Source organism: Eretmochelys imbricata, chromosome 1, assembly GCF_965152235.1.
Source record: "Eretmochelys imbricata isolate rEreImb1 chromosome 1, rEreImb1.hap1, whole genome shotgun sequence".
NCBI lineage: Eukaryota > Metazoa > Chordata > Testudines > Cheloniidae > Eretmochelys > Eretmochelys imbricata.
The window spans coordinates 134,256,570-134,281,156 of NC_135572.1; the positions used below are offsets into that span (position 1 = coordinate 134,256,570).

A 24,587-nucleotide genomic window follows, 5' to 3' on the forward strand; every position below is an offset into this window, starting at 1 on the left:
GTTGCAGCCACTAACACCAGGGCTAACTTAGATCCCATATGTGCAGGTGAAACTCAGATAGACAAACATTCCTGCTGCAAAGCTGTCATTTACTCCTCATTCACAAAGAGAATTCTATCCCTTCCAACAACCCAATGCAACAATACGCATTTTTTGTTTCATTGGCTGATTTTATGATGAACGTCAGTACAGTGCTTCTCAATGCAACATCCATATACCAGATATCTTTGCTCTTCTTTATTGATACACTACAGTGCGATGCACTGAAACTCTTGCATTTAGTTTAAAATCAGTTGTAAGTAGTCCATCTCTCATTTCAGATGTATGGGCTTGGATTGTTGTGGTGTACCTGTAAAATCAGTGATATACACCCACACCTCGACCGTCAGAACTAAGCCATCTCCAATTATAATGGAACCTTAAATGACACATCATCTCATCAAATCAGGATATAGTCAGACCTTGGATTGGTTGCGCTGCTCCAATGTTGCTGATTTTCTGAGATGATATCAGTCTTACAAATCCTCAGTGATCTTACTGAACTTCCCAGAGACAAAAGTGAAGCACCGATAGATGGGAATCACTGGATGATTTATCCACTGACATTTCTAGAAGGGATTCCATATGTTTCTTCATGAATAAGTTTTACATGCAGACCTATTAGTGAACAGAAGTAAAGAAACCCTTCTTCTTTTGTTGTACTGGATAACTCCATTTCCTCCCTTGTTTATTTTATTTCATTTTTTTGGTATGCACGTTCTGGTGTGCAAAACGGAAGTAGAGAGATGTTGCACACAATAAGATTGGAGTTTAATGTAAGATCAACAGTATATCAATGTGTCCGCTGCACAGTTTCCAGGAAACAAAATTCCTGCTAGTTGTCACTTGTAAAATAAAACTGTAGAAAAGGCTTGTGAAACTTTAGTGAATGGGGCCCTTAATGTGCAAAAGCAATGAATTGTAATCCAAATAGCCAAATTGGGGAGTTCTTTATATAAATAATTTATAAATCTTCCTGTAAGAGACTAAATACAAAATAGTTCTGAGAAATTATTAAAGCCATTTCTTGCCCTTTAATACAAAATACACAGCAAAGAGAGATACCCACTTTCAGTTCTGGCTGGAATCATCAGGGATGTTTTGTACGCCACATATTCAAATAGCTCCTGTGGGCAGTATTTTTGCAGTCCACTGGAAAACTGACATTATATCCCTTTGCTTTTAGCAGTCACGGAAGCTGCTCAGTGCAGTCTAAGTGATCTGGGATAGGCAGGCCTGTTATAATTGTCAAACATTTATTCCACACAGTGAATGTGGGGCACACAGGCTGTGCAAAGGTTATGTCAAAAGTGTAAAGGTGTAGAGAGTTCAAAGCATCATAAAAGGCGAGGGAACCGTTGTCGTAGTCCAGCAAAATCCCAACACGACGGAGGTGAGGAGCAGGCTCGATAGGAATTTCTTTGCTGTTATGTCTCACCACCCAGGCATTATTACAACGGCAAAGCACCCAAGAGGCAGAATTCTTTCCGATCCACTCATGTTTTGGCGCGGTCTTGTAAGAAATACCAATTGCATACCTGTAAAACAAAAACAGTCTAGAAAACCAATGGTTTGTGCCATGCTGTTTTCTATCAATAACGGCTAAACTTTACCCTGAAAGACTCTAAGGAATGCATTGTCCTCTTTTGTTTATGCATGTTACGTTCTCATTAAGTGAAGGATAACCATAAGACCACGTTTAATTAATATTCCTCCCTGCTCCCAATGTTGTGACTGGCAGGTCATGCAAATCTTGTCGTCCACATTGCTATTTACAGTTTGGATGCTATGGCAATTTTTGGAACACTTAGCTAATGATAAAGGCCTTTTTTATTGACAAGGAAAATTGCTGCACGCTAAACAGCTCAGAGTTCTAATCCTTCGTCTGGAAATTTCCATTCCTGAACAGAAGAATATAGGGCCCATTAATTAAATAAACCAAATAACTTTCTATTGTTGCATTTGCTATTAATGTGATCTCTTATTGCTGATTCAATACATGGTGCAGCAGAAAGAGGAGAAAAAAGCATCAAAGTGTACATGGAATGCCCATTTCTGCCTTCATAGAACCTCTTCTGCCAGGCCTCTGTGAGGTATGTAGATTCAAGCGTCAAGTTTATTGGATTGAGCATTGCGCCATATGAGGCAACTGTAGGAGACAATATTCCTTTGCCAAACAAATGGTAGGATTGGTGGGATGTCCTGATGAAACAGACTCGGACAATGACCTCCATGGGAAGTCTCTTCATTGGGCACCCTGCATGAAGGCCTGATTCGCCCTGTAGGGAAGAAGCTTTTATGGCTTACATTCCTCAGGTGGAAGCAGGGGCTAACCTCATGTGTGTTATTGTAGGTTTTTTCTATATCAGCTGTGTTTTCTTGCTTTATGCTAAATACACTATTAAGCATTTTTCTGCCTGTTATGTGGTGGCATTAGCAAATGTGCACTTTTCTTTGTACGGGAGGTGGGCACTCAGGCCCCACCAGTTTTCCATTTATTTCTAGCACTATCACAACCCTTGAATTCCATGTCATGGTGTCTCTCTTTCTGACCAAACACGGTGGATACAGCTACCCCCAGAAGCCGCAAACCCTGTTCCACATGACAGCCAATGAAGGGATGCTCCTCTTCATCCCCTACACCGTACATCCCACTGTGGGACATGTATCCACAGCATTCCCATTCTCTAGGGATATTGGAACCAAATCTGACTCCCCTGTGTAGCAGTTACCACTGGACCATCAAGCTGTTTTCATATTCAATCTGTTATTCTTACTGAAGAATGATGTTTCAATTTTGTTTAGGAAGCACTGACATGTACTAGCATGGAAACAAATGCAACTTTTTCTGGTACTACAGTAATTAAAAATGTGACACATACCATGTACTCCCACTTATAACCACTTCCCAGTAATGCCGTCCACTGTCGATAAACACATTTCCAGCTATTCCATAGCTCCCTTGGCTGGTGAATCGCTCGGGTGTGTGGCTCTTTTTGGAAGAGGTTTCATCACGCTCCACTGTCAGGTTATCATGGGACACCTTCAACTTTCTGTGGGCAGACTTGGGGTCCAGTTTAAATGGCTGGCCTGGGCACACACAGAAGGATGACAAAGGAAAAGTTTGTTTAATTTTAATAAACACACGTAAGGTCATATATTTGAATAATAAAATCTGGATGTTAAACAGATAAGACTATATAATACGACATATTTTCTTCTCTGGAACATTACCCTGGACTGAAACAGGCCCAGACTTAAATATACCAGTTCAAATTGCCTTCTAACTCAACAAAAGGATGATCTTTGTAGATTAGTGTTCAGATAGATTGAAGTACTAGCTATATCTAAGAAGAGCCCCGTGTTAAAGTCACGCTCATTGTCTGAGCTAACTTGAATACTCTAAATCAGTGGTTCTCAAAGCCGGTCCATCGCTTGTTCAGGGAAAGCCCCTGCCGGCCCAGACCGGTTTGTTTACCTGCCGCGTCCGCAGGTTCTGCCGATTGCGGCTCCCACTGGCCATAGTTCACCGCTCCAGGCCAATGGAGGCTGCGGGAAGCAGCGCAGGGCAAGGGATGTGCTGGCCGCCCTTCCTGCAGCCCCCATTGGCGTGGAGCGGCGTACTGCGGCCAGTGGGAGCCGTGATCGGTCGAACCTGCGGACACGGCAGGTAAACAAACTGGTCTGGCCTGGCAGGGGCTTTCCCTGAACAAGCGGAGGACCAGCTTTGAGAACCACTGCTCTAAATCTTTCATGTAAGTGAAATTACAATTGAATTGCAATAAACACGCAATCTCTCATTATGGCTTTTTTTGTTATACACTAGATTTTAGAGTACCTCACATTCTTATTAGTTTGCCAAGAATGAAAAATTACAATAATAGCTTTATCACTATTGCAGAAAATGTATTACTTCATAATCCCATAAAATGAAGTTTGAAAATCAGAAGAAGTGCTATCCTGGTCTGTTCATTTACTCTCTCTTGGTTTTATTTACACTGGGATGCTGACAATCGCGGATATTGTGAATTAAAATGAAGGAAATGAACTATAACTTGGTCCAAACAATATGGTGTAAAAACATTACTGTTGTTGCTGTTGGCAGGTATCTTCTGCCATAGCACAGGGTGTGTAGACAGTAACAGGAAGCAGTTTGGTAAACCGAACTCTGTAGATACATAATGCCTGCTCTGACTCTGACAAGCTTACCTGGGTTAAAAAGCAGAAAAATCTTTTTACTTCTGCCAGAGAATTTTTGAAGGACAATTGGAAAAAATATATCACCAGTGGCCAACAGAGTCATTTTTTCTCCTTTATCCTCTTTCATATAAAGGCAAATCTTCTTATAAGTGGAAGATCTGATTACACGAGTGGGGAGTGGAAATGAGCATTCTCAGTGGCTCTGTGACCTTATGCTATTGATAAATGTGCACTTTAAATCAAGATGTGAATTCCTTAGTGTTTGTGAAAGAAGAGCTAAGTAATTCCTATGCAGCGGAATTGAAATAATTGAAGTTGGCATAAAAAGATGAATGAAATAGGTCTGAAAAGTGATATTCAGTATGCTTTATTTCAGATCTCTAGGAAATCAGAAAGGCTACGCATTTAAAGGAAAAGGTTGGGCCAACACTGTCTCAATCACTATTACTTTGATACCAAAGATGAAGGAATGGTTTTAGATGTAGGGGTATCTTTTCTTTCATAACATACGTAGAATTATGCATATATCAAGGGTAAGATTTACCTTTTAGAACGTAAGCTATGACACATGTTTTTTCCCCACCGATGCTAACAGTATCTGCTAGCTTCTACCACTCGGTATCAGCAAAATACCTTCTACATGTCTCTCTACCTGTTTTCTAGTCTTTGTATTAGTGAAGTATCATCTGAAACATTTCTTTCTCTGTACTGGTTTGCATCAGGCCAGATCATGTCACAGGTACCTGACGATAAACACTGCTTGTCTGTCACATTGTGTCTCGAAGTGAAAAGAGAAGAAAGTTTGCCATTTCCCATATGGGTCCTTCAGAGGAAGGGAAATGCCTGCTTTACTTAAAACTGTATTTACTGCTACATACATTCTTTTTAGTAGCAGATGTTGTTTATATATGTCGGTAACTTAGGGATAGAGTGCTGGCCAGCTAGACAGGGGAGGAAGAAGAAACGCACAAGCTCCCCCAGAGTAATCTCCCAACACTTTCATTATCCCCCAGCAACTGCCCCTCCAGCCCCAACATTCTCTACCCAACACCCAAACCCATCTGTAGTCTAAAAGGATCATGGGATTGGCTAGGGCATGACAAGAAACTACAGATGGAAAAAAGCTTAGAACCACTGCTTTAAAGTGCTATGCTATATCCACTAATAATTTTGTTCAATTACTTTCTTAAAAGTGAGATCTCTGACTCCATCACCTCCACATAGTTTTTATAATAAATTCAGGGAGGCTCCCAATATCATAAAACAGGGATCCAAGAGGACCCAATTTAGCTCATTTTAACAATATAATGACCATCCTATTAAATTTATAAAGAAATAAAATGTCCTATAACGGTAGAAGAAAAGGGCAAGACAATATGAGAAGTAATAAAAAAAAAAAAACCCAAAGAAACCTTTTCAATAATTTCTTCTTGATGTTGCTATTGCTAGTGGTATTTTCAATGATGTGGACACTTCAGTGGACCTCCGGAATAAAAGAGATCCCTGTGTTGTCACGTTGAAGACTCTGGCAGTCTTGAATGGGGTGAAAAATAAACAGCTTAAGTGCAAAGCACTTTAAACAAGGCAACTTGCTTTATACTCCTGCGCCTTTCAAGTATCAAACCTATGAAGGACAGTGGGGAGGAGAGGGAGTGTGGGAGTGCCTGTGTGTTTGCTGGATTCCATGTTACTCACTGTTTGTCTTCAGCTTGCCTGGCTCACTGTTTCGGCTGCCCGCCTGATTAATGGCCTTGACAATGAAGATGTACTTAGTGCCACTCTGTAACCCATGCACTGTGTAGTGGTTTTGTTTGATATTTGGAACAATCATCCAACTGTCGGCTGAGTTACATAAACCTGTAATTTCAAACCAAACACATTAGTCATAACATACTAAATACTTTGTAACTGATGGAGACATACTTTGAACACTCATGAATATTTACATTAACCTGAAAAGGAATTATTAAACAATCCACAAGACACTTGCCTCTTTCTTTACTTAAGTGCTTTACTTAAGTGTTGAACCAACCGGTTCGCTAATTTCCACTGACGCATTTCACCTGCACCCAACCAGCGTACCTTTTAAAATCTTAGTATATGAAACCAACCATGAAAAATGGACCTTTAAGAAACGATTCACTGATGTGTGGATACTCTGGGAACTTTCAATTGTCCCTAGACAAGGAATGGTTTATTGCTTAAGGACTAGAGGATGTGGAAATGCCATCAGTCTGTTTTTTGACTTAATGAATTGAGTTGTATGCTTTAGGACTTAAAAGACTAATGTGACTCATTGCCATGAGGTTTGTTAAGGCATTTTTGCTGACAGTCCCTTAATGTTCATTTTTGAGGACCTGAAGCAAGTTGTTGGTGGAGAGATCTCAACTGCAGATCTTACGTCTCTTGGCGGTCTATCAGAGCCTAAGTTTGTTAGACTTCAGGGTATTGTGCAAGTGTCATCTTTTCAGTCTACCCTCTGCCAGATGGATGTAATTGCATGCTTTATAATTTATTTTACTACTTTTCTGATTTCTTTCCCAGTAGTTAGTTGGGAAAGGTTAGTACGGCTTTCCATTGTATACAGTTATAAACTTTTATTGTGTGTGAGATGCATCCAAATGAGGGTATAACATAGAAGGAAGCTACGAAGGAAAGAAAAACGTAGGCTAAACCAAAAGGGGAAAACGTCCCACAGTGAGATCTATTAAGCTGTGGAAGTGTTTCCTACAAGATTTGATGGAAGCCTCATTGAGACAAATCATTTACTAGTACTATGTGTTTAAAACAGTGCTTGGTATAATAGGCCCCAGTCTAATTAGCCTCTAGGTACTCTTGCATTATAAACATTTATAGAAATAACAATGATGTTAATAATTATATATGCATGTAATTACATTATATAAATAATAATTAGAATAATAATTTAATACTGGAAAATATAACAAAAAGGAACAATCTTGCACTGGATGAGAAGATTGAAGTTTTTTTCAGGCTTTAACTTCATTGGGGCTGGAACACATTCTAAAAGCCAGAATATTTTCAGGGCAGTTTTGACCTTTTATCCTGCCTTTTACCAGGGGAGCAGGGAACAAGGATGGATAGTGACTTTTAACAGTTGACAATATACTCTTTTATACATGAAGATACACTGGTGCCAGCACAAAACCTTTTGAGAAAAAAAAGTGAAGAAAGAAAAAACACACACAAGGAGATCATATAAAAAAGAACTATGCTGATAGGGTACAGAGACTTGAATAAATTCAGAGTTACGTTGGAAACTCTCTTCCTAACTCAGGCTGTTTTGTTTTTTAGTTTGCAAGCCCATTCAGGATCGAGTTTAGGACTCATCTTTTAATTTCTTAACTGTGTTGCTTTGTCTCTATGGTCTTTCACTAGTTCATTCTTTCTATCTTGGTACTTATCTAGCCTTCATCACCGCAATATCAGAGTGCCTCACAATTATTAATGGATTTTATCCTCACAACAACGAAGGGAGGTATTACCTTTATTTTCCAAATGGGGAATTGAGGCAGAGAGAGATAAAGGCCCATATTTTTATAGATATTTAAGCACTGCGGCACTCAGCATTGCAACGCCTAACTGATTTAGGAGCCTAAATTTCAATTTCATAAAGGGATTTAGGCAGGATTTCAGCTCCTAAATGTCTACATCCGTTTTGAAAATGAGAGTTAACCTCTTAAAAGAGTTAGGGGCTGCAAAGCTGAGCGCCACAACACATAAATACCTATAAAAATCCAGACCTGAGTATACGCCTACACTGCAATAAAAATCCCACAGCACCGAGTCTCAGTAGACGTCTACACTGCAATTTTATAGCCACACAGCTTGAGCTCCACAAGCCCAATCAGTGGCCATGGCCTGAGTCTTTTACTACAGTGTAGACGTACACTAAGTGACTTACCCAAGGTAAAACACCTGGACTGAGTCAGCAATTGAACCCAGGTCTCCTAACTCCCAGACTAGGTCCATAGCTTTCACACCATTCTTCTTCTTACCAAGCTGCAGTGCCACTAAACTGACTTTTTTGTATTTTATCTTGTAGAAAGCAGACCTGGAAAGTCTGCAGATTTCCAATTTTCTGTGGCCTATTCTAACACATCAAGCGTACTGGTATTTTGATACTAAATACTGTCAAGATGAACAACAACTGTGTTTACCCAACTTGAAACATTTTTTTGTTTGTTGTTTTACAGCAAAAATGAATTCTGGTATCTTCTTTGTTCGTAAGCCAGTGAGCTCCCTGACCCTATTTACGTCTCCCAAACATCCGCTACACGAGTTTTAAACTGTAAGGAACAGTTTGCAGCACTCAGTTTTTTCACAAAGATGCTGGAAAATTAGATCAGACAAATCCATCATCCACCCGTCCCCTGAGAAAAGAACCCAGTGCTTTCCTTGCAGAGGCTCCAGTGCTATCTAGCACCGATAGTATGGTGCCTACAGCAGTGTCTCTCCATTCCCTGTTCTGTCTCTGAAACGGATCTACTGAATTTTGGTTTTTATTCTATGAGTGAGTTTTTTGCTCATGAGAGAAGGGAAGTAAAAGCAGCCCTGGGCACGATCCCAGCATAGGGCAGGGAAGTACGCTACCAATTGCATTACACTGCTCAGACCATCCTCCTGGCCTTTGACTACCAAATATACTGATACTATAGAAAATTAGCACAAGTTATGCAGCAACTGCTGTTGATAGTTGTTACTCTGTTATTCTGAATTAAACAACTGGACCCCGACCCGACAGGCCTCTAGGCACTATTGCAATAACAGTGTTGAATAACAAGGGCTTCGAGAGAGAATTTAATAATGCACCAAAAGGGTTTTGATTCTCATTAGGAAGGATAATGCGATGCTGTGGATAGATACCGTTTTAATAAAATATTTCTGAAGGATTTCAGCGCTTTAATAGTGGTCCTTCCCTCCAGCTTTTGCGATGATAATGCTTGATTGACGTCCCACTGGAACCAATGGAATATCATCTAAATGAGGTCCTATTCCTGCTCTCATTAATATCTAAGAAAGTTTGCTGCCAACTTCAACGACTGAAGGGTTAGGCTCCTTCCTATGGTGGTATGCCTAGAATCTACCCAGTGTCCACAACAACAACAGTCATGTGCAACCTCGCAAGCTCACGCCTTGATTCAGGAAAGCAATACTATTCAGCCGTTCTGACCCATTAAAGTTAATGGGACTCAAGGATGGATTTCAGCTTGTAATTAAGTGCTTTCCTGAATTGGGGCCTCAGTCACCACCAGCACATTCATTATTTTAGCTCCGTTCTATAAGAACAAATCTGCCCAACATGCAGTTTAAAAAAAAAAAAAAAGAATCCCTTCCAGTTGTGGTTTCAGAACATTCTGCAATCAGAGACTCCACATCAAGCACTGGAAAAATACAGGGTTCGACACTGGGCAGGCTCGGGCCCTATTTCAGTTGCGGTTACACCGTGCTATACAGAGCTGCTTTTTAAAAACTGATTTAGGGAGGGATCCTGCCTGGTGCTGAACACCCCCACCACAATGATGAACATGGTCTGTTGCTGTTAAGTGACTGGGGATGGAAGGAACTCAGCTCACAGGATGGACTCAGAGCCTCACAGAATAAGGCCATGAACACGCTGGCTGGGATGATTTAATTGGGGATCGGTCCTGCTTTGAGCAGGGGGTTGGACTAGATGATCTCCTGAGGTCCCTTCCAACCCTGATATTCTATGATTTTATGATTGATTCTATGAATGGCCACCAGATCCATTCACTTCTTTTTCAATTGCTTCTAGAGTCTGATCCTGCAAAGCACTGCATACCTCCTGGATAGTGCTGAGAGCCTTCGGCTCCCACTGACTCAGCTCATCACGGGAGGTGCTCATCGCAGCAAGATCCAACCCTTAGTGCTGGGTATGCCCCATCCTTCCAGGCCCATGTTAGGTAGGCAGTGGTAGTGAGAGTTATGCTCCTCAGTACTGTGTTAGTTTTGTTGATACAGTAATTGCCATTTATTAAATGACCTGGAAATCTGAGATCTGTATCAATCCCTAGAACTCTCTAATTAAAGTACATTTTTGTAGCTTGCCTTGGAACCATCTGACAACATTAAAAACTGGATGCAATCCATCAGAGGATGATGAAGTTAAAATGATCTCAATGAAGTCAGTCTAAACTTGCATTCAAACAGGCATGTGAGGAATTGTAAAAAAATGCAGATACATTTGTTATGGGTTTCACCATCTAGATTTACATATGTTACATATGTACATATGTTACATATTAGCTATAAAATTAACTATATGTACATATTAGTTATTAAATTATTTAACAATCCGAACATTAATTTAGACCCCAGGATCTTGGCATAACTATACCACTCTAAGGCATCAGGATATCTTGCTACTAGAGGGTCATTGAGAAAACTTCTGCAGCCTGTGTCTATTGATATAAAACAGAATGTTTTTAAATAGAATATTTTTGGGTCAAAACTTTGTTTAGTCATGTGGCAGGCCCCCAAGGACAATCATCAATGCCCCATTCAGGAGGAAACTTAAACACATCGTTAACTCTATCCATATAAACATGTGTTTAAATTTCATTTGAATAGGGATGCTTTCCTGAATGGGGGCCTTGATGATTATCCTTGGAGGGCTGTCACATGACCAAACAACTCTTTGGCCCCAAAAGCTGAAAAAGTAAAGTTATGATGATGTCCTCCAACTGCAATTATAATATGATCTAAAACAAGTACAGACAACCAACAAGAGTCATATAAAACTATTACTTATGAGAGAACATTTTGTTTAGTCTCCCACTCTATTCCAGGGGCAGACATAATAGAATAGCCACTTCTTTTAAGAAATGGCGAAAATTAGGAACAGAGGAGAATGGAGTGAATATGGAACAAGCGTTGGACAGGCAAGCCTGGAAAAGACTGATCCAGCACCCTGACCCCAGTTAGCTGGGAAAAGGGGAAAAAGAGGATTAGGAATGATCAGCCAACTCAGCAACCTGCTTGTGTGAACACTTCACAGGCCTCTAGGATTTGCTGCTAGGACCGTGTGCATCCTTGACTCCCTACCATGGCCAATAGTTTAAATGCCACAGCAGCACCATTAAGCTTTATGCACAGGTGTAGAAGAAGCAGCTGAGAGACATGACTGCTCCTAATCACAGCATGTGCACATATTGTTTGTAGATTTAGGGTTCTTGTTTCAGAAATCTAGGGCTTTAAACATTAAGAATTACGGCTCCTGCAGGTGGCAAAACAATGTATGTATCCTAGAAGAATTTAGGGAATTTAAATTACATCCTGAAATGGTGTAGTGAGTACAGTGATGCCCATGCAGGATCTGTGAGTTTTCGCTGAAAAAAAAAATTAAGTTTTCTGCAATCTGGAGGTAATAATTTGTAAAGCTATTTCCCCAGGGTTGGTTGCTGACGCACTTGAAAAACCAGACGGGAAAAATCCCAATGTGTAAATGCTACTAAAATTTACACTGTTTTAACAAAACACTTTTCTTTTTAAACTACACCAGGAACACATAAGTCACAGGAAGGTTATCTAATCTCCCAAGAATTTTAATTGTTTAAAAATGCTTTATTTCAATAAATTTATTACCAACTCACATCAGTGGAGCAATGACAGTGGGAGAAGGTGACAGATATATAACTTTCCCCTTCCACATTCCCACATGGATGAAATTAATATAGACAGAATTTCTGTTAAATACATAACAATTTTTCCTAAGCAATATGATCTTTGAACACTGTTTTAACAGTCTGAGGTTTTCCTGGTTCTATCCCACATTTGGAACATTGGCTATTATACATTCAAGAGATACTCACTGAGAAAGTACTATGGAATTTTTCTTAATATACAAAATCTCTTTTAATCAGTTAAAGAATTATATGAAGAGACATAGTAAAATTTTCATATTTTCATAGTTCTCAGTAATGTCAAAGACAAAGTCTTGTTGACTTTCAATGGAGTTAACTATTGAAAATTTTATCCTTGCAATTTCTTTAGGTCCAACAGTTTACCTAACTAAAGATAAAAATTCTATTCTCCCGCCATTCTTTGCGTGCTCAAGGCCATAATAAACAAGCAGTGAGGATAACAACAATAAATAATTTGTTACGTTCTAGTGATGTGTTCGGTACTCTTACAAAAAATAGAGGAAAACACAACCTGTGCCCCAAGGAATACACCGAAACAGCTCAGACAGTAAGTGCCCAAGGGAGACAAGCACCCAGCCTGTATTGAATTTCCGTGGGAGTTGGGTACCTAGCCCCCTCAGGCACTTTTGAAAATCTCGGACTAAAGACTTAATTCTCATTTACACTAAAGTCTCTTTACATTGTTCTGGCAGCGTAAAGGGCCTTAAAGTGGGAGTAAACGAGAATCAGGCCCTAAATGTACCATGTAAACAGCGTATGGTTCTAGATTAGGACCTGATCCTGCAATTGGATCCATGGACCCTGCCCCTAAGAGTGTAAACTGTCCAAGAGATAAAACAATCTAACTAGACAAAGGAAGTATTATTTTCTCCATTTAACAGAAGGGGACCTAAGATGATCAAAGTCACATGGAAAGTCTATGACTGGGCTGAGAATTGAATAAAGATCTCCTGAGTTCCAGTCCAGTACATTAACCACATGACCATCTGTCCTCTCTTTTTGTGGGACAGGGATGAACTTCCTCTATGATGGAACTCCTGGGGGTTGTAGCCATCTAACTCAGGGTAGATTTTCACCTTATACTGTATCTTTAAATATATATATAGCAGGCCTGATTCTCTCAATGACCAGGAGTAATAGAATTAATCTTTTGCCTCCTGTATTTGGTCTTGGAGAGAGAGAGAGCCATGAGTGCTGTTCAAAAACACATTGTGCTGCATACAGTGAAGACAAAGAGTTGAAAGCTGACCTTTACGGTAGTGTACTAAAGCAATTCCATGACCTTTACTGTAGTGTACTAAAGAAATTCTATGAAGTTAAAAAAGTACTAGGTTTTTTACATGATTTATGTTTCACATGATTTAAAAGGGGTAAAAAAAATTATACTGCATGCAAAGCAACTAGCACACAGTAATTATGAAAAGGCATTTACAGTATTTAGATTACAGATGATTAGCTACTTCTCAGAGATGCTAATGTGCAAACAGCTCCTCAGATAATATTAGCTTTGAGAATAACTACTGTAATAAAAAACTACTTAATTTAAAGTTCTACACTGTTACAGAAACAGTGCTGCCAGGTCTTTGGTAGTCAAGAAATTTGGCCACATTTGGAAATAATCTTTCCTGTATTAAATAGGGCCTGGATCAAATTTTAACCTCCAAATTTATCAGTTAATAAAAGATATTATAATTTATTATGTTGGACACAAAATGCATCAGTAAAGCTTAGGTTTGTTTTTCTTGCTGAATTCATAATAATCTCTTAATAATGTATGCTTTTGCTGAGGGAAATGTAGTAAAGACAGGAAAGTGTAGCAAATCTGGCAATGCAGGTCTAAGAAATGGATTCCAAAACAACAACTTACATAAGTAGAATGTGTGGGTACGTATCCAAAGTAATTCACATAGCCTCTGGGGAAAGAAGCCTATTGGCCTGATACAGTACTCTAGCTACTTCCTCCTGACTAACTCACGGATAGAAATGGATAGACACTCTCTGTAGGAGGTAACCTGCAGTAAGAGCAGCCACTGCATGCATTGTTTGGGGGTGGCTGGGGAAGAAGTGAAGAATGCCTTTTACTATGTGGCAGTATGTAAATACCACAAATATAGGGAAACCATCTTTTACTGGAACTCCATTATATTAAAATATAATAATTTGTTTTAGTAGATTGCAACATGTAGACTGCATACCCAGCCACAGGGAACTTCCACTTCCACTAAACTGTTCTGGGAAAAATAATTCACTGTAAGAGAGTTCCATTGAATACACCATTTATTTCAAAATTCAAGAGGTTAACACTCCAGTATTCCACTGCATTCTTGGAAAGTTAAATATAAAAACAGGAAGATTCACCTCCACTACAGGACAAAGAACATGATCTACATGAAGAAAAAAACACATACACTCAAGAACACTTTGGGTAAAAACAGGAGGCTGGTGGACAAATCTCTGAGTATGGTTGGAAGTTGGACCGTATCATGTTACAGAGGTTTACATCAAAGAAATCAGGGCACGCTTGTAGGGATTCTCCCCTTGGAACTGGTATTTGCAAGAAGGAAATGGTATCTCCACTATGAGGCACAGGACTTTAGCTCAGCCGGAGAGAAAAAAAGGAAGTTTTACAAGAAGTAGAATAATGTTTATACATTTTTATGACCTAGAATAAAACTTTACAGTTCCATGGCTTACAGATGAAAGTAAAATTAAAACAAACAGCCACCCATTTTCCACTCTTGAGAGAGACCTGAAGAAGCCATAAACATTTTGGGAAATCAGTTTCTCCAAAGACCACAGGACTGATTCTGATTTCTGCTGGTATAAATCAAGAGAGGAAGTCCACTGAAGTCAGTGGAGTCGCAATGATGTAAAACTGGGGAAATAGGGTAATTAAGTCCAACATATTGCCACAACATATCTACATTTGTCTGAAATATATAAAACACATTTTATAAAAAGCTCTCTGAAGATGTTTACTTCATTCATTAACTTTTATTTAATGCTTTAATGCTATTATGTATGGAAAATAGCAAGTGCGACAATTAAATTTCATAGCATACACTGAGCATTTCACACTATGCAATTCCAAAAAATTATCATATTACACCACCAAAACCCCATTAGTACTTGTTTTGTAGATCAAAGCTCTCACCTCCACATATGAAGCCTACAACATAGCCTTAAAAGGAGATACTTTGTTGTTTATTCACTAGCAAACAAGGAACAGAAAGTGTCAGATTACAAAGGTGCAGAAACTGCAATCACTTCTGCCATCATTTATATTTGACATCAAACCCATCCCTAATGTTCTGCAGCTGACATGCTCTCTTTACCCCACAATATGCCTTCTGTCAGGCATAATACCATGTATGAAAATGGGTCAGAGAATAAGCAGCACACTGCATTGTTGCACAGTTCTGTCTGCTTGTTAGTGATTAGTCAGAGAATCTTTTCTTTCTATTGTCTGCCTTGCTCTAATTCCTTTGAAGTACTCTTAAGCCTTTATTGCATGAAATCCATCAGTTAACCAGAGCGTACAAGTGTATACTGAAGTTTACTTGGCCTTTCTACTCAGCTCTATTAAGAATTTAGAGGCTGTTGACAAGAAGTAAGCATACAAGTGAAATACTAAATGCAGGGTTCGGTCAAGTATTTGACAAGCACGTGCTTTCAATATTCCAGGATTCCTATTTATAAAATGATGCTCTATCCTGTGATAGCACTCATGTTCAGACCACTGTGCAGACTCCAGCTAAGTAATCCTCAGACAAGCCATTTAGAGGGGATAGTAAATGCTCACCCCATTTTAAAGACGTAGGAACTAAGGTGGCGAGTGTGAGGCGCTTGACCATGGCCACAGGCGTCAGTGCTAGAACCTGGATTAGATCCCAGGCTTCCAAGCCTGTGTTCAGACCACACCTCATTCCCAGGTGTTAACAGCAGGAATTGCACTTAGACACAGTACTAACTTTCATCAGAGCATCTCAAAACATTTATGACTATTCATCCTCTCAGTTCATCAGCCAGGTATTATTTCCATTATGCAGATGGAGAAAAATCATGCTGAAAATCACGGGATCCCACAAAGCCAGAGTTAGGCACCTGTGATCCCTATTACATGGATGGGGAGAGATAGGTGACTAAGAATGGACACACAAAAGCCAGCATGTTAGGTGAAGAGCTGCCTATACTAGCCAATGGGAGATGCCGATGTCAGAGGTGTGTCCTATGAGCCACCCCTCTCACAGAGATTGGTGCCTAAGTCCAGGCTGCAGGGAAGCACCTTTCTCTGCTTGTGATCCACAGCCAGAACCCCCTTTCCTGGAGTCAGACAGCTTAGGTGCCTGCCAGACTCCACACAAAACAGACGGGAAAAGACAGACAAAGCCTCCCATATTACATTTAGCCCTGCAATTATGGTAGTCACCTGGGATGTGGGAGACCCCAGTTCAATTTTCTATCCTGCCTGAAGGGGAGAAGGGATTCACTCTGGGGTCTCCCACCTCTCAGGTGAGTGCCCTAAACTCTGGACTATGAATTATTCTAAAGTGGGGCTTTCTCGGTCTCTCCTTTTGAAGCTGTTCCACACTGTATAAATAATTAAATATGCACTGGGTCAGAGAGAGAGAGAGAGAGAGTGAGAATGCTGCTATAGTTCAGTGCCTAGGGCACTCCCTTGAGATGTGGGAGAACCCTGTTCACAGTCCTTCTCTTCAATAGACAGTAGGGAGCTTGAACCAGGGTTTACCTCATCCTGGGTGAATACCCTAATCACTGGACTACAGGTATAAGACAGGCAGCTTCCTCTTCCAAAAATCTGGGCTTTAAGTACCTAAGTCTCTTTGTGGATTTTGATCTATTTCAATAATTTACAGAAATAAAAATTATGAGGTTCATTACTGGTAGAAGAGTTGCCTAGAAACAAGTTCACCCACAAGGAACAAGAAATTATATTTGGTCTTTCATAAAACTCTTAGTATCAAGGCAAAGGAAAATGTTCTACTATAAGTCATATAGGACAATGCAAGGGTTAGTGTAATTATAAAAACTGAGTTAAATAAAATCACCATGTCAGTAGCTTTTCCCACTGATGTTTACTCCCTTTGACTTAATACACTGAGAGAAACATAGAACATCAGGATTGGAAGGGACCTCAGGAGGTCATCTAGTCCAACCCCCTGCTCAAAGCAGGACCAATCCCCATTTTTTGCCCCAGATCCCTAAATGGCTCCCTCAAGGATTGAACTCACAACCCTGGGTTTAGCAGGCCACAATGCTCAAATCACTGAGCTATCCCTCCCCCCAAAGCTTCACACCAAAATGAATCCCTACTTTCTGTAGCCCTACAGAAAATAGAAGTTGGTAGGAAAACCTTATTTTTTATCCCTAAAGGTAAACTTTTTCAAAAGAACGTAAGTGACTTAGGAGCATGGGTCTAACTGAAAGTCAATGAGACTCAGACACTTTTGAAAGTGGGATTTAGGCTCCTTAGTCACATAGGTGCTTTTGAACATAAGCACTTGAATAGTCTTTGACCAAATCTTACCTTCAAGCACATGAATAATCCCATTTAAATGAATAGTACTACTTGCTTAAAGTTAAGCACATACTTAAATGTTTCGGCAGATCGAGGCATTAATCTAAAGAAATCAGATTTTCAAATGAGTACAGTTTTATTGGGTAATGAGTTGTTTTGAAGTTCTCACCATAAGTGTTTGAATGGGAGCTATCGAGTGCTAAGTGTTTTAGAAAATCTGGCCCTGGCCCTCGCCATCTGGCTTTGCTTATACTGACAATACCACTGCTCAGAATTTATAACTACAGTGCACATATTTTAAACTCACTTAACATCATACAAAGAGTCTAAAAAGTTATGAATACTGCTTTGCTCTTATGAGATGGATTGTATTTGTACCATTAGGAATCTATTATTGTTTTTTAAACTCCCATCCTACTACACTCCTAGCAAATGTATGCAAACAAGAAATTCAAGCCATACAAGTTTTGAATTTGAAAATCCTTTCAAAAGTCATTGGACTTTAAATATAGAAACAGAGCAATAAAAATGTATAGGAATTATGTTTTTTCCCCTTTTCTTCTTGACTTCTGTATATATTTGTATTTGAAGGTATGTAATTTACTGAAACTCACAATTAAACAGAACAGAAAATGAGAAGATTTATACTTACTAACTACATTAGCTTGTCCAGTAAAGATGGTATATTGCAGCTCATATGAGACCACACTGAACTCATCATCTGAGGTCCAGTGGACAGTGATTGTGTCGTAAGAAGCTGTACAGAGCTCTTCTCTAATGGTTGGCGGGTTAGGAGCTGTGAAAAACCAAGAACAACTGTTAGGGGAAGGAGCTGACTGACTCAGTAGGGTACTTTCCCTTTCACCTCTGAGATTAATGTGCACATTTTAGATGGGATTTTATGGCCATATTGTACCATAGATTTTTAGGCAGAACTTAGAAATGTAGGGTCGGAATCAATGTTCCCTGTGCAAATTTTTGTGTTTCTGTGCAAATTTTTGTGCGCGTGGTGTTTCGCCATGTGCGCAGGGTTTAGGATCTGCGTGCTCGCGCACAGTTTAGAGGGAACAGTGGTTGGAAGGGACCTCAGGATGCCAACTTCTTGCTAACATAAATGGGAACTTCTTAAAAACGGATGATTTGACCCTTAGATGGGTAGTTTAAAAATCAGTCTCCAGGAATTCATGTCATATAATTGCCACCATCCATGGGTACAGATCTTAAAAATCCTTTCACATCTAAGTTGCTTTAATATGAATAGCCCCAATGAGGTCAGTGGTACTGATAACTCTCAGAGAAGGCTGTACAAAAATGATCCAATTGCACCTGAATTAAAAGTAAAGGAAAAAGTGGACTACACATGTTTTTTGCTGGCAGTTCTCAGACCGTCATGAGCACTTAAAAAAACCCACAGTAGACGAGCCTATTGTTCCTTTCTCAGCAACTTTATTTTAATGTAACCTTTTAAAAATTTTATTTTGCTATTAAATATGTTTACATTTTAAAGGTTCTATTTCATTTATGTGTTATGCAAGGATTAAAGGGGTAGACTTTGTTCCAAACAGCGTTTTTCATTTATGTAAAAGAGGCAACTGCGAGGCACACGGAAATGCTCAAATGTGTTTCATGATCTGACCATGATTTGTGCTGCTCTAAATATTGTAGCACAGAAGCTTGTCAGCGTATTTTTTTCCAAACTGAGGAACCCTTGGGAATATGGGTATTAACAAAAAGGGATGAAAATCAGCTAAAATAAGAACATTCATTCCAGAAGGGGAATTTAAGCAAAAGAAAAAGAAAACAATTCTCTGAAAGGGATATTGCTGCAATTTAGATAGTGTATATTAACTGACGATATATTGTGAAAGAGTCTATGGCAGTGTTGCTACCTTGAGTTCTCTTCGAAACATTAGAGGTTGACATTCATGGCTTTTAGAAAGACCTGACTTTCTATCAGAATAACTTACTGTAGGTGTTTTTTTAAACTCTGTTGTACCTTATTCTTCCTCCTCCATATATTGCCATTCCTTCAGGTTAGAAAAATATCATTAAAAGGAAAAACTGATCTTTGTATTTAGGCTGGGGTATCCAATTTTATGGGACTGTATTAAACTGAAATGCTTGTGCTTTCGTTCTCTTACATGCCTAGTGCAATAGGATCCCAATCCCAGTTGAAGCTTCTAGGCAGTACCATAGCACAAATAATAAATAATAATTTAAGGGAAAGATGATAGTTATTATTACTGATGGTTAAATGGTAACTATTATAAAACCTAAGGGAGGGATTTTCAAAGGAGCCTAAGAGATTGAGGCACCCAATTCCCATTGAATTTCAACAGGGATTGAATACCTAATTCCCTTCATCCACTTTGAAAACACCAGTGTGAATTTTCTCTTTTTGTGCACACACAGGGATTCCCACTGAAGAGTATAGATATTCATGCTCTAAAATCACAGAATAGAGGGAGGATTTGAGACAGAGTGGGAGGATTTTATCCAATGCACCTGCTGTGTACTTAGCCTTCTCTGAAACTAGAATATGGGTGATGTTTCCGGAGCATTACTTATTTCATGAACCAGCTAGACTACAATAATATACATGGAATTCCTCAAGATGTGAGGGGAATTCCTTGCTTGAAAGTGTCTTTCCAATCTTTCAAATAAATTTAAACATCTGAATGTAAAATCCATCCTTGGACCTGTAGCCCCTAGGGCTTTTGGTCTATAAAGCAATGAAATAGACACATCTTTGTAAGTTGTTTATTCACCAGTGGTAAATGTAATAGGGCAAATTTCTTTAATTAGTAATCCAAGTACCAATTTATCTTTAAAAAAATTAACTATTTCAGAACATCAAGAGTGAGGAAACACAATGGAATAGAAATCGCTTATAAAGCGCTAGATTCTGCTACATTTCATCATTGTGAATAGAGCTTCATTCCACAAATAGCTCCATTGTTTTCAGTGAAACTCCTCAACAACTAAGAATACTACTCATCACGAGGAAAGGGAGTAAATTCTGGCCTTAAAGATTTCAAATTATAATACAGAATAGCCAAGCATATAGGACTACTGGTGTATATATAATTTCTTTATTTCAATACTCGTGTATGAGATACAAGAAATCTAGGCAGATTGTATTTTGTGCTTGGACACTTTGGATTTCCTGTTTGTATTTTGCAATTTGAGCCACACATTATTTATTACTATGAAAGACTAATCTAGTAAAGACATGGGTACGTAGGCTGTTCTTGACCGGATAGCCAAACCATGAAAATGTTAGATTAAAAATGTCTAGCTAAACAGACCTAACTATTATGTTGTTCCCCCAAACCTGAGTGTGTGTCATTTCACAGAACTGTGCAGAAGGGACAAGAAGAAGTCTGGTCATTTGTGGGTGGAATTTGAGGAAGGGGGTAGTTGAATGCTGGCATCCCAACTGGGGCAGAATTAAGACTGCCTCCTCTGATGGTGTATGGCATATCCTTGTGAAATCCCATCAAAACTGAGGCAGAATTTGTAAGTGCTCTTTGAACAATGCTGTGTGTTTTTCATTTCCACATTCTCACTCTCAGTGATGGCTGCTTACAGGTTGTACAAAAATATAGAGTTGCTGCCATGTTTTTGCTGTTTTCAATTAATTAAACTGAAATTAATTGTTCTAATTCTGGCACCAAAAAGGGAACATTCTTGATTCAGCAATTTGTTTTCCTTTGTGAATGATTAAATATTCTGTGATTGTAGATTACGCAATCTGTTTGGAAGGGCCCAATCCTGCCGATTTACTCAGGCAAAATTCCCATTTAACTTAATGGGATCTTTGAGAAAGTAAAAACTGTAGGATCAATCTGTATAGCAGTGAAAAAGATGCCACACGTTAGACAACCCTGAACACTGTAAGCTCCTTCAGGTACTTCATGGGTGAAAGGTCCTGTATGTGTTAATACACAAATACTTCTCTCGTTGCTGATTCCTTCGTGCTGGTTATTAGAATTGTTTCTGGTTACTAATATACAGCTAAACTGCCTTTAACAGCAATAGTAATCTGCCTTGTACACAAGCAGTGCACAGCAACACTAGCCTAGGGGTAGAACAGGGAACAAATTATGATTATGAGTCAGAATTCAGTCCCTACTTCCCCATCGCTCCAACGTCGGGGCGGGGGGGGGGGGGAAGGAATGCACATCATGTACTGGGCTCATCTTATTTTCCCCTCCATGTCCACTTAACTGTGCTGGCCAGAGCACTTGGCAGGGAGCAGGGGACAGAGGCAAGGCTACACCTACTGCTCTTGTCCCTCACTCCCTTCCCCTCCCCTGTGTTATGGGTAATCCATGGAGGGAGTCTAATAAGGATGGGAACGTGACAATCATGGTCATACTATTTTACAAGTGAATTAATCGTTTAAAAAATACCTGTAAGATAATCGAGGCATTCCAGCAATTTTTTCTCCCTGGTAAAATCAAGCGCAAAAGTATCGAAAGTATCATTGAGATTAATTTCAGGGATTAACACTTGAGAGGATGCAGTAGCCATGGAGACCCTATAATGGAAAAACACAAGGATGCAGTAGCTTTCACATTCATCTCCTAATCATCAGAATCATCAAACCCAAATTGTCACATTTTTACAACCATTTTTAAAAACACATTACGGTAATTTAGTGCTGTATCCTGCATTCTTACTTCTGTAAGCAAAGTCCGCAGGGTCAGCCCATTACATGGCTGCCTCCGATTTTGCTATGTTGAACTATTTTACCCTACAACGATAACAAAATTATGATCAAACATCAATAGGTTTTAAAAAATGGAAAAGCAGGGTTTTTTCCTTCTCCCGTTGAACAAAATTCTTCTTAGAAGTATTTTTATTTGCTTCTGCTGTGTATTAAACAGTCCTGAACAGATGCTGTATCTCTCTCAACTACTGCCTTGTTAAGCAGCTTCCTGCTCCAGGCATTCCTTTGCACATCTGTCTCAAAAACTGTGGTTTTGGTTCAGACTGTCACACTTCCCCCAGTTGTTAAACAAGTTACATAATTTTCAACTTCAAAAAGTGCAGAGTGAAGATTAAACAAACAGATGTCAGGATGTTTTATCTTGAAATGCTTAGCCTTTTGAACGTGCAGAATAATGTTTTTTCAAACCTGAAATACTTTCTTGCCTAGCTCACATCAAAAATTGTATTTATTTTTCCAGTAAACGTCATGCATCTGTAGACAAGATTTTCCAGGAAAATTAGGTCTAAGATAGATGCTGCATTTGGAACTTTTCAGGCTGATATCTCAAAGACGTGTCAGCAGGAACCAGGAGTGTAAGTGGATTGTGATGTTTACAGAAAATTCAGGAGAGAATTCACATCTATTTGAGCATCCATCTCACCAGGATTTTAAGAATGGTTTTCTGAAACTGTGCTGAATGAGGTTTCCCCTGTTCTATAACTGCAGTTAATCATCTTCATCATTGGTTCTGCTGAGACTGTGGCTGACACTCAGGTAATTATGTTAGTGTGGATGAGGTCTATTGTAGGGACTGCACGTGTAAGTGTTGGCACACAGTGAGGAAGTTTCTTGCACTCTTCCCCATTTTCACTAAAGGGTCAATAACAATTTGGCCCTAATGGTTCTATCCCTAAAGGAAAAAAAGACTCATTCATTTATTTTGGACCTTATATTACATTAGGTTTGGCCAAAATTTTTATACCTGGCCTTCTGTACCAGAGGCCCCACACTGGGGTTGCTGGGAAGTACAGAAGTGGATTTGTGAACACAACAGCTGCTCCTGGGTGTCTCCAGACACCCTATATGGAAAAGGTCTCTACACTGGCCATGCATAGGTTGGACAAATGATGCTATTACACGTGTGATGGCATCCATTTTAGGTGGATTCTGTGCCCACAACGTAATGAGCAAATGGCATACTGTAGACCTATGTCATTCTGGTTCAGTAGATTTCACTTCCCCCAGCTCTCTCTCCAGCACTTCACTCATATAGCATCTGATTACTAAGGCTTTATGTAAAGGAAGTGGATTTCATTCATAGGATGAACAACCCACTAACTAAAAACTCCTGTGGTAAGCATGGTTTCCCACTGTGCCCACAGCAAAGAATTTTATATTGCATTTCCTTTGAAATATGTGCATGAAAAAATGCAGTGTATGTAACTTTAAGAAATCAGTTTTAGCCACTGGAGCTCAGGGCCCTGTAGAGGTGACTAAATGAATACTCTAGCAGCAAGCAACGTTTTACACATCACTAGAGCTGAGAGAATCATTTGTGGTGAATAATTTATTGAACAAATTTAGCCTCTTTCTCCATTTTGTAAATTGTCTGTGAGCAGTTTATGATTTTCTCGGATTTATTCTTCTTTGAAATTATTCATTGGTCCACAGACTGTTCACAAGTAGAGCTGGCCTAAACTCACATTTCTGGCTCATGAGAAATTTTAATGTTTTGAAATGTGGTTTTGTTTTGATTCAGAAATCCATCCCTAAATTTTCTTTTGAAAACACTGACACATGGAGTTTTTGAACCAAAATATACTCCCCAGAGTGACAGCTGCTGGCTATAACTGACATTCTTTCTATTGCTATTAGCAGTGGTGAAGCTCACAAGAGTATCAATTTCACTCAGCAGTTGCAAGGGTTCCCAGGATCTGTGGCTCCAGGGCAGACCTGCCATGTGGATTACCCTGGGGTCAGGGAACCCAGGCCTTCCAGACTCCCAGGCTGGCTTGCTCCAGGATTGCCTATTCAAGAACTGAACAATACAGGGACCCAGTTGGCAAGGGAGTCTGGAAGCCCTTGGGTCCCCAGCCCAGGAGCAGTCTACATGATGGGCCTGCCCCAGACCCATGGACCCTGGAAGCCTGGGGTCCCCAGCCTTGGAGCAGTTTGCATCACAGGTCTCTCCAGTAGCCAATCAGGCAAACTGGCAGGGAACCACACAGGGTTCCACTGGAATGTTGACAATGATTTGGTGAAATTCCACAAGTAATTTCAGGTTTGATGAACTGGCATTTTCCAATGAAAATGTTTTGTCAGAAGATTTCCAACCAGCTCTATTCATGAACATTTTGTCATAGGTACAGGCCTATAATATGCAAGAAGCAGTGGATTAATTTTGACT

General features: G+C 39.6%; 1 protein-coding gene across 2 annotated transcripts in view; it reads right to left on the reverse strand.

The window, feature by feature from the left end:
• Window positions 1–1,228: 1,228 nt before the first annotated feature.
• Window positions 1,229–24,587, reverse strand: part of MID1 (midline 1) — a 116,811-nt gene continuing 93,452 nt past the window's right edge. For both annotated transcript variants that reach the window (XM_077807167.1, XM_077807166.1), the window contains exons 5-9: window positions 21,879–22,006; window positions 18,116–18,259; window positions 5,935–6,096; window positions 2,922–3,129; window positions 1,229–1,577 (exon numbers count right to left, since the gene is read on the reverse strand). In XM_077807167.1, the coding sequence (XP_077663293.1) occupies window positions 1,229–1,577; window positions 2,922–3,129; window positions 5,935–6,096; window positions 18,116–18,259; window positions 21,879–22,006 (991 nt within the window). The remainder of the gene's footprint in view (window positions 1,578–2,921; window positions 3,130–5,934; window positions 6,097–18,115; window positions 18,260–21,878; window positions 22,007–24,587) is intronic.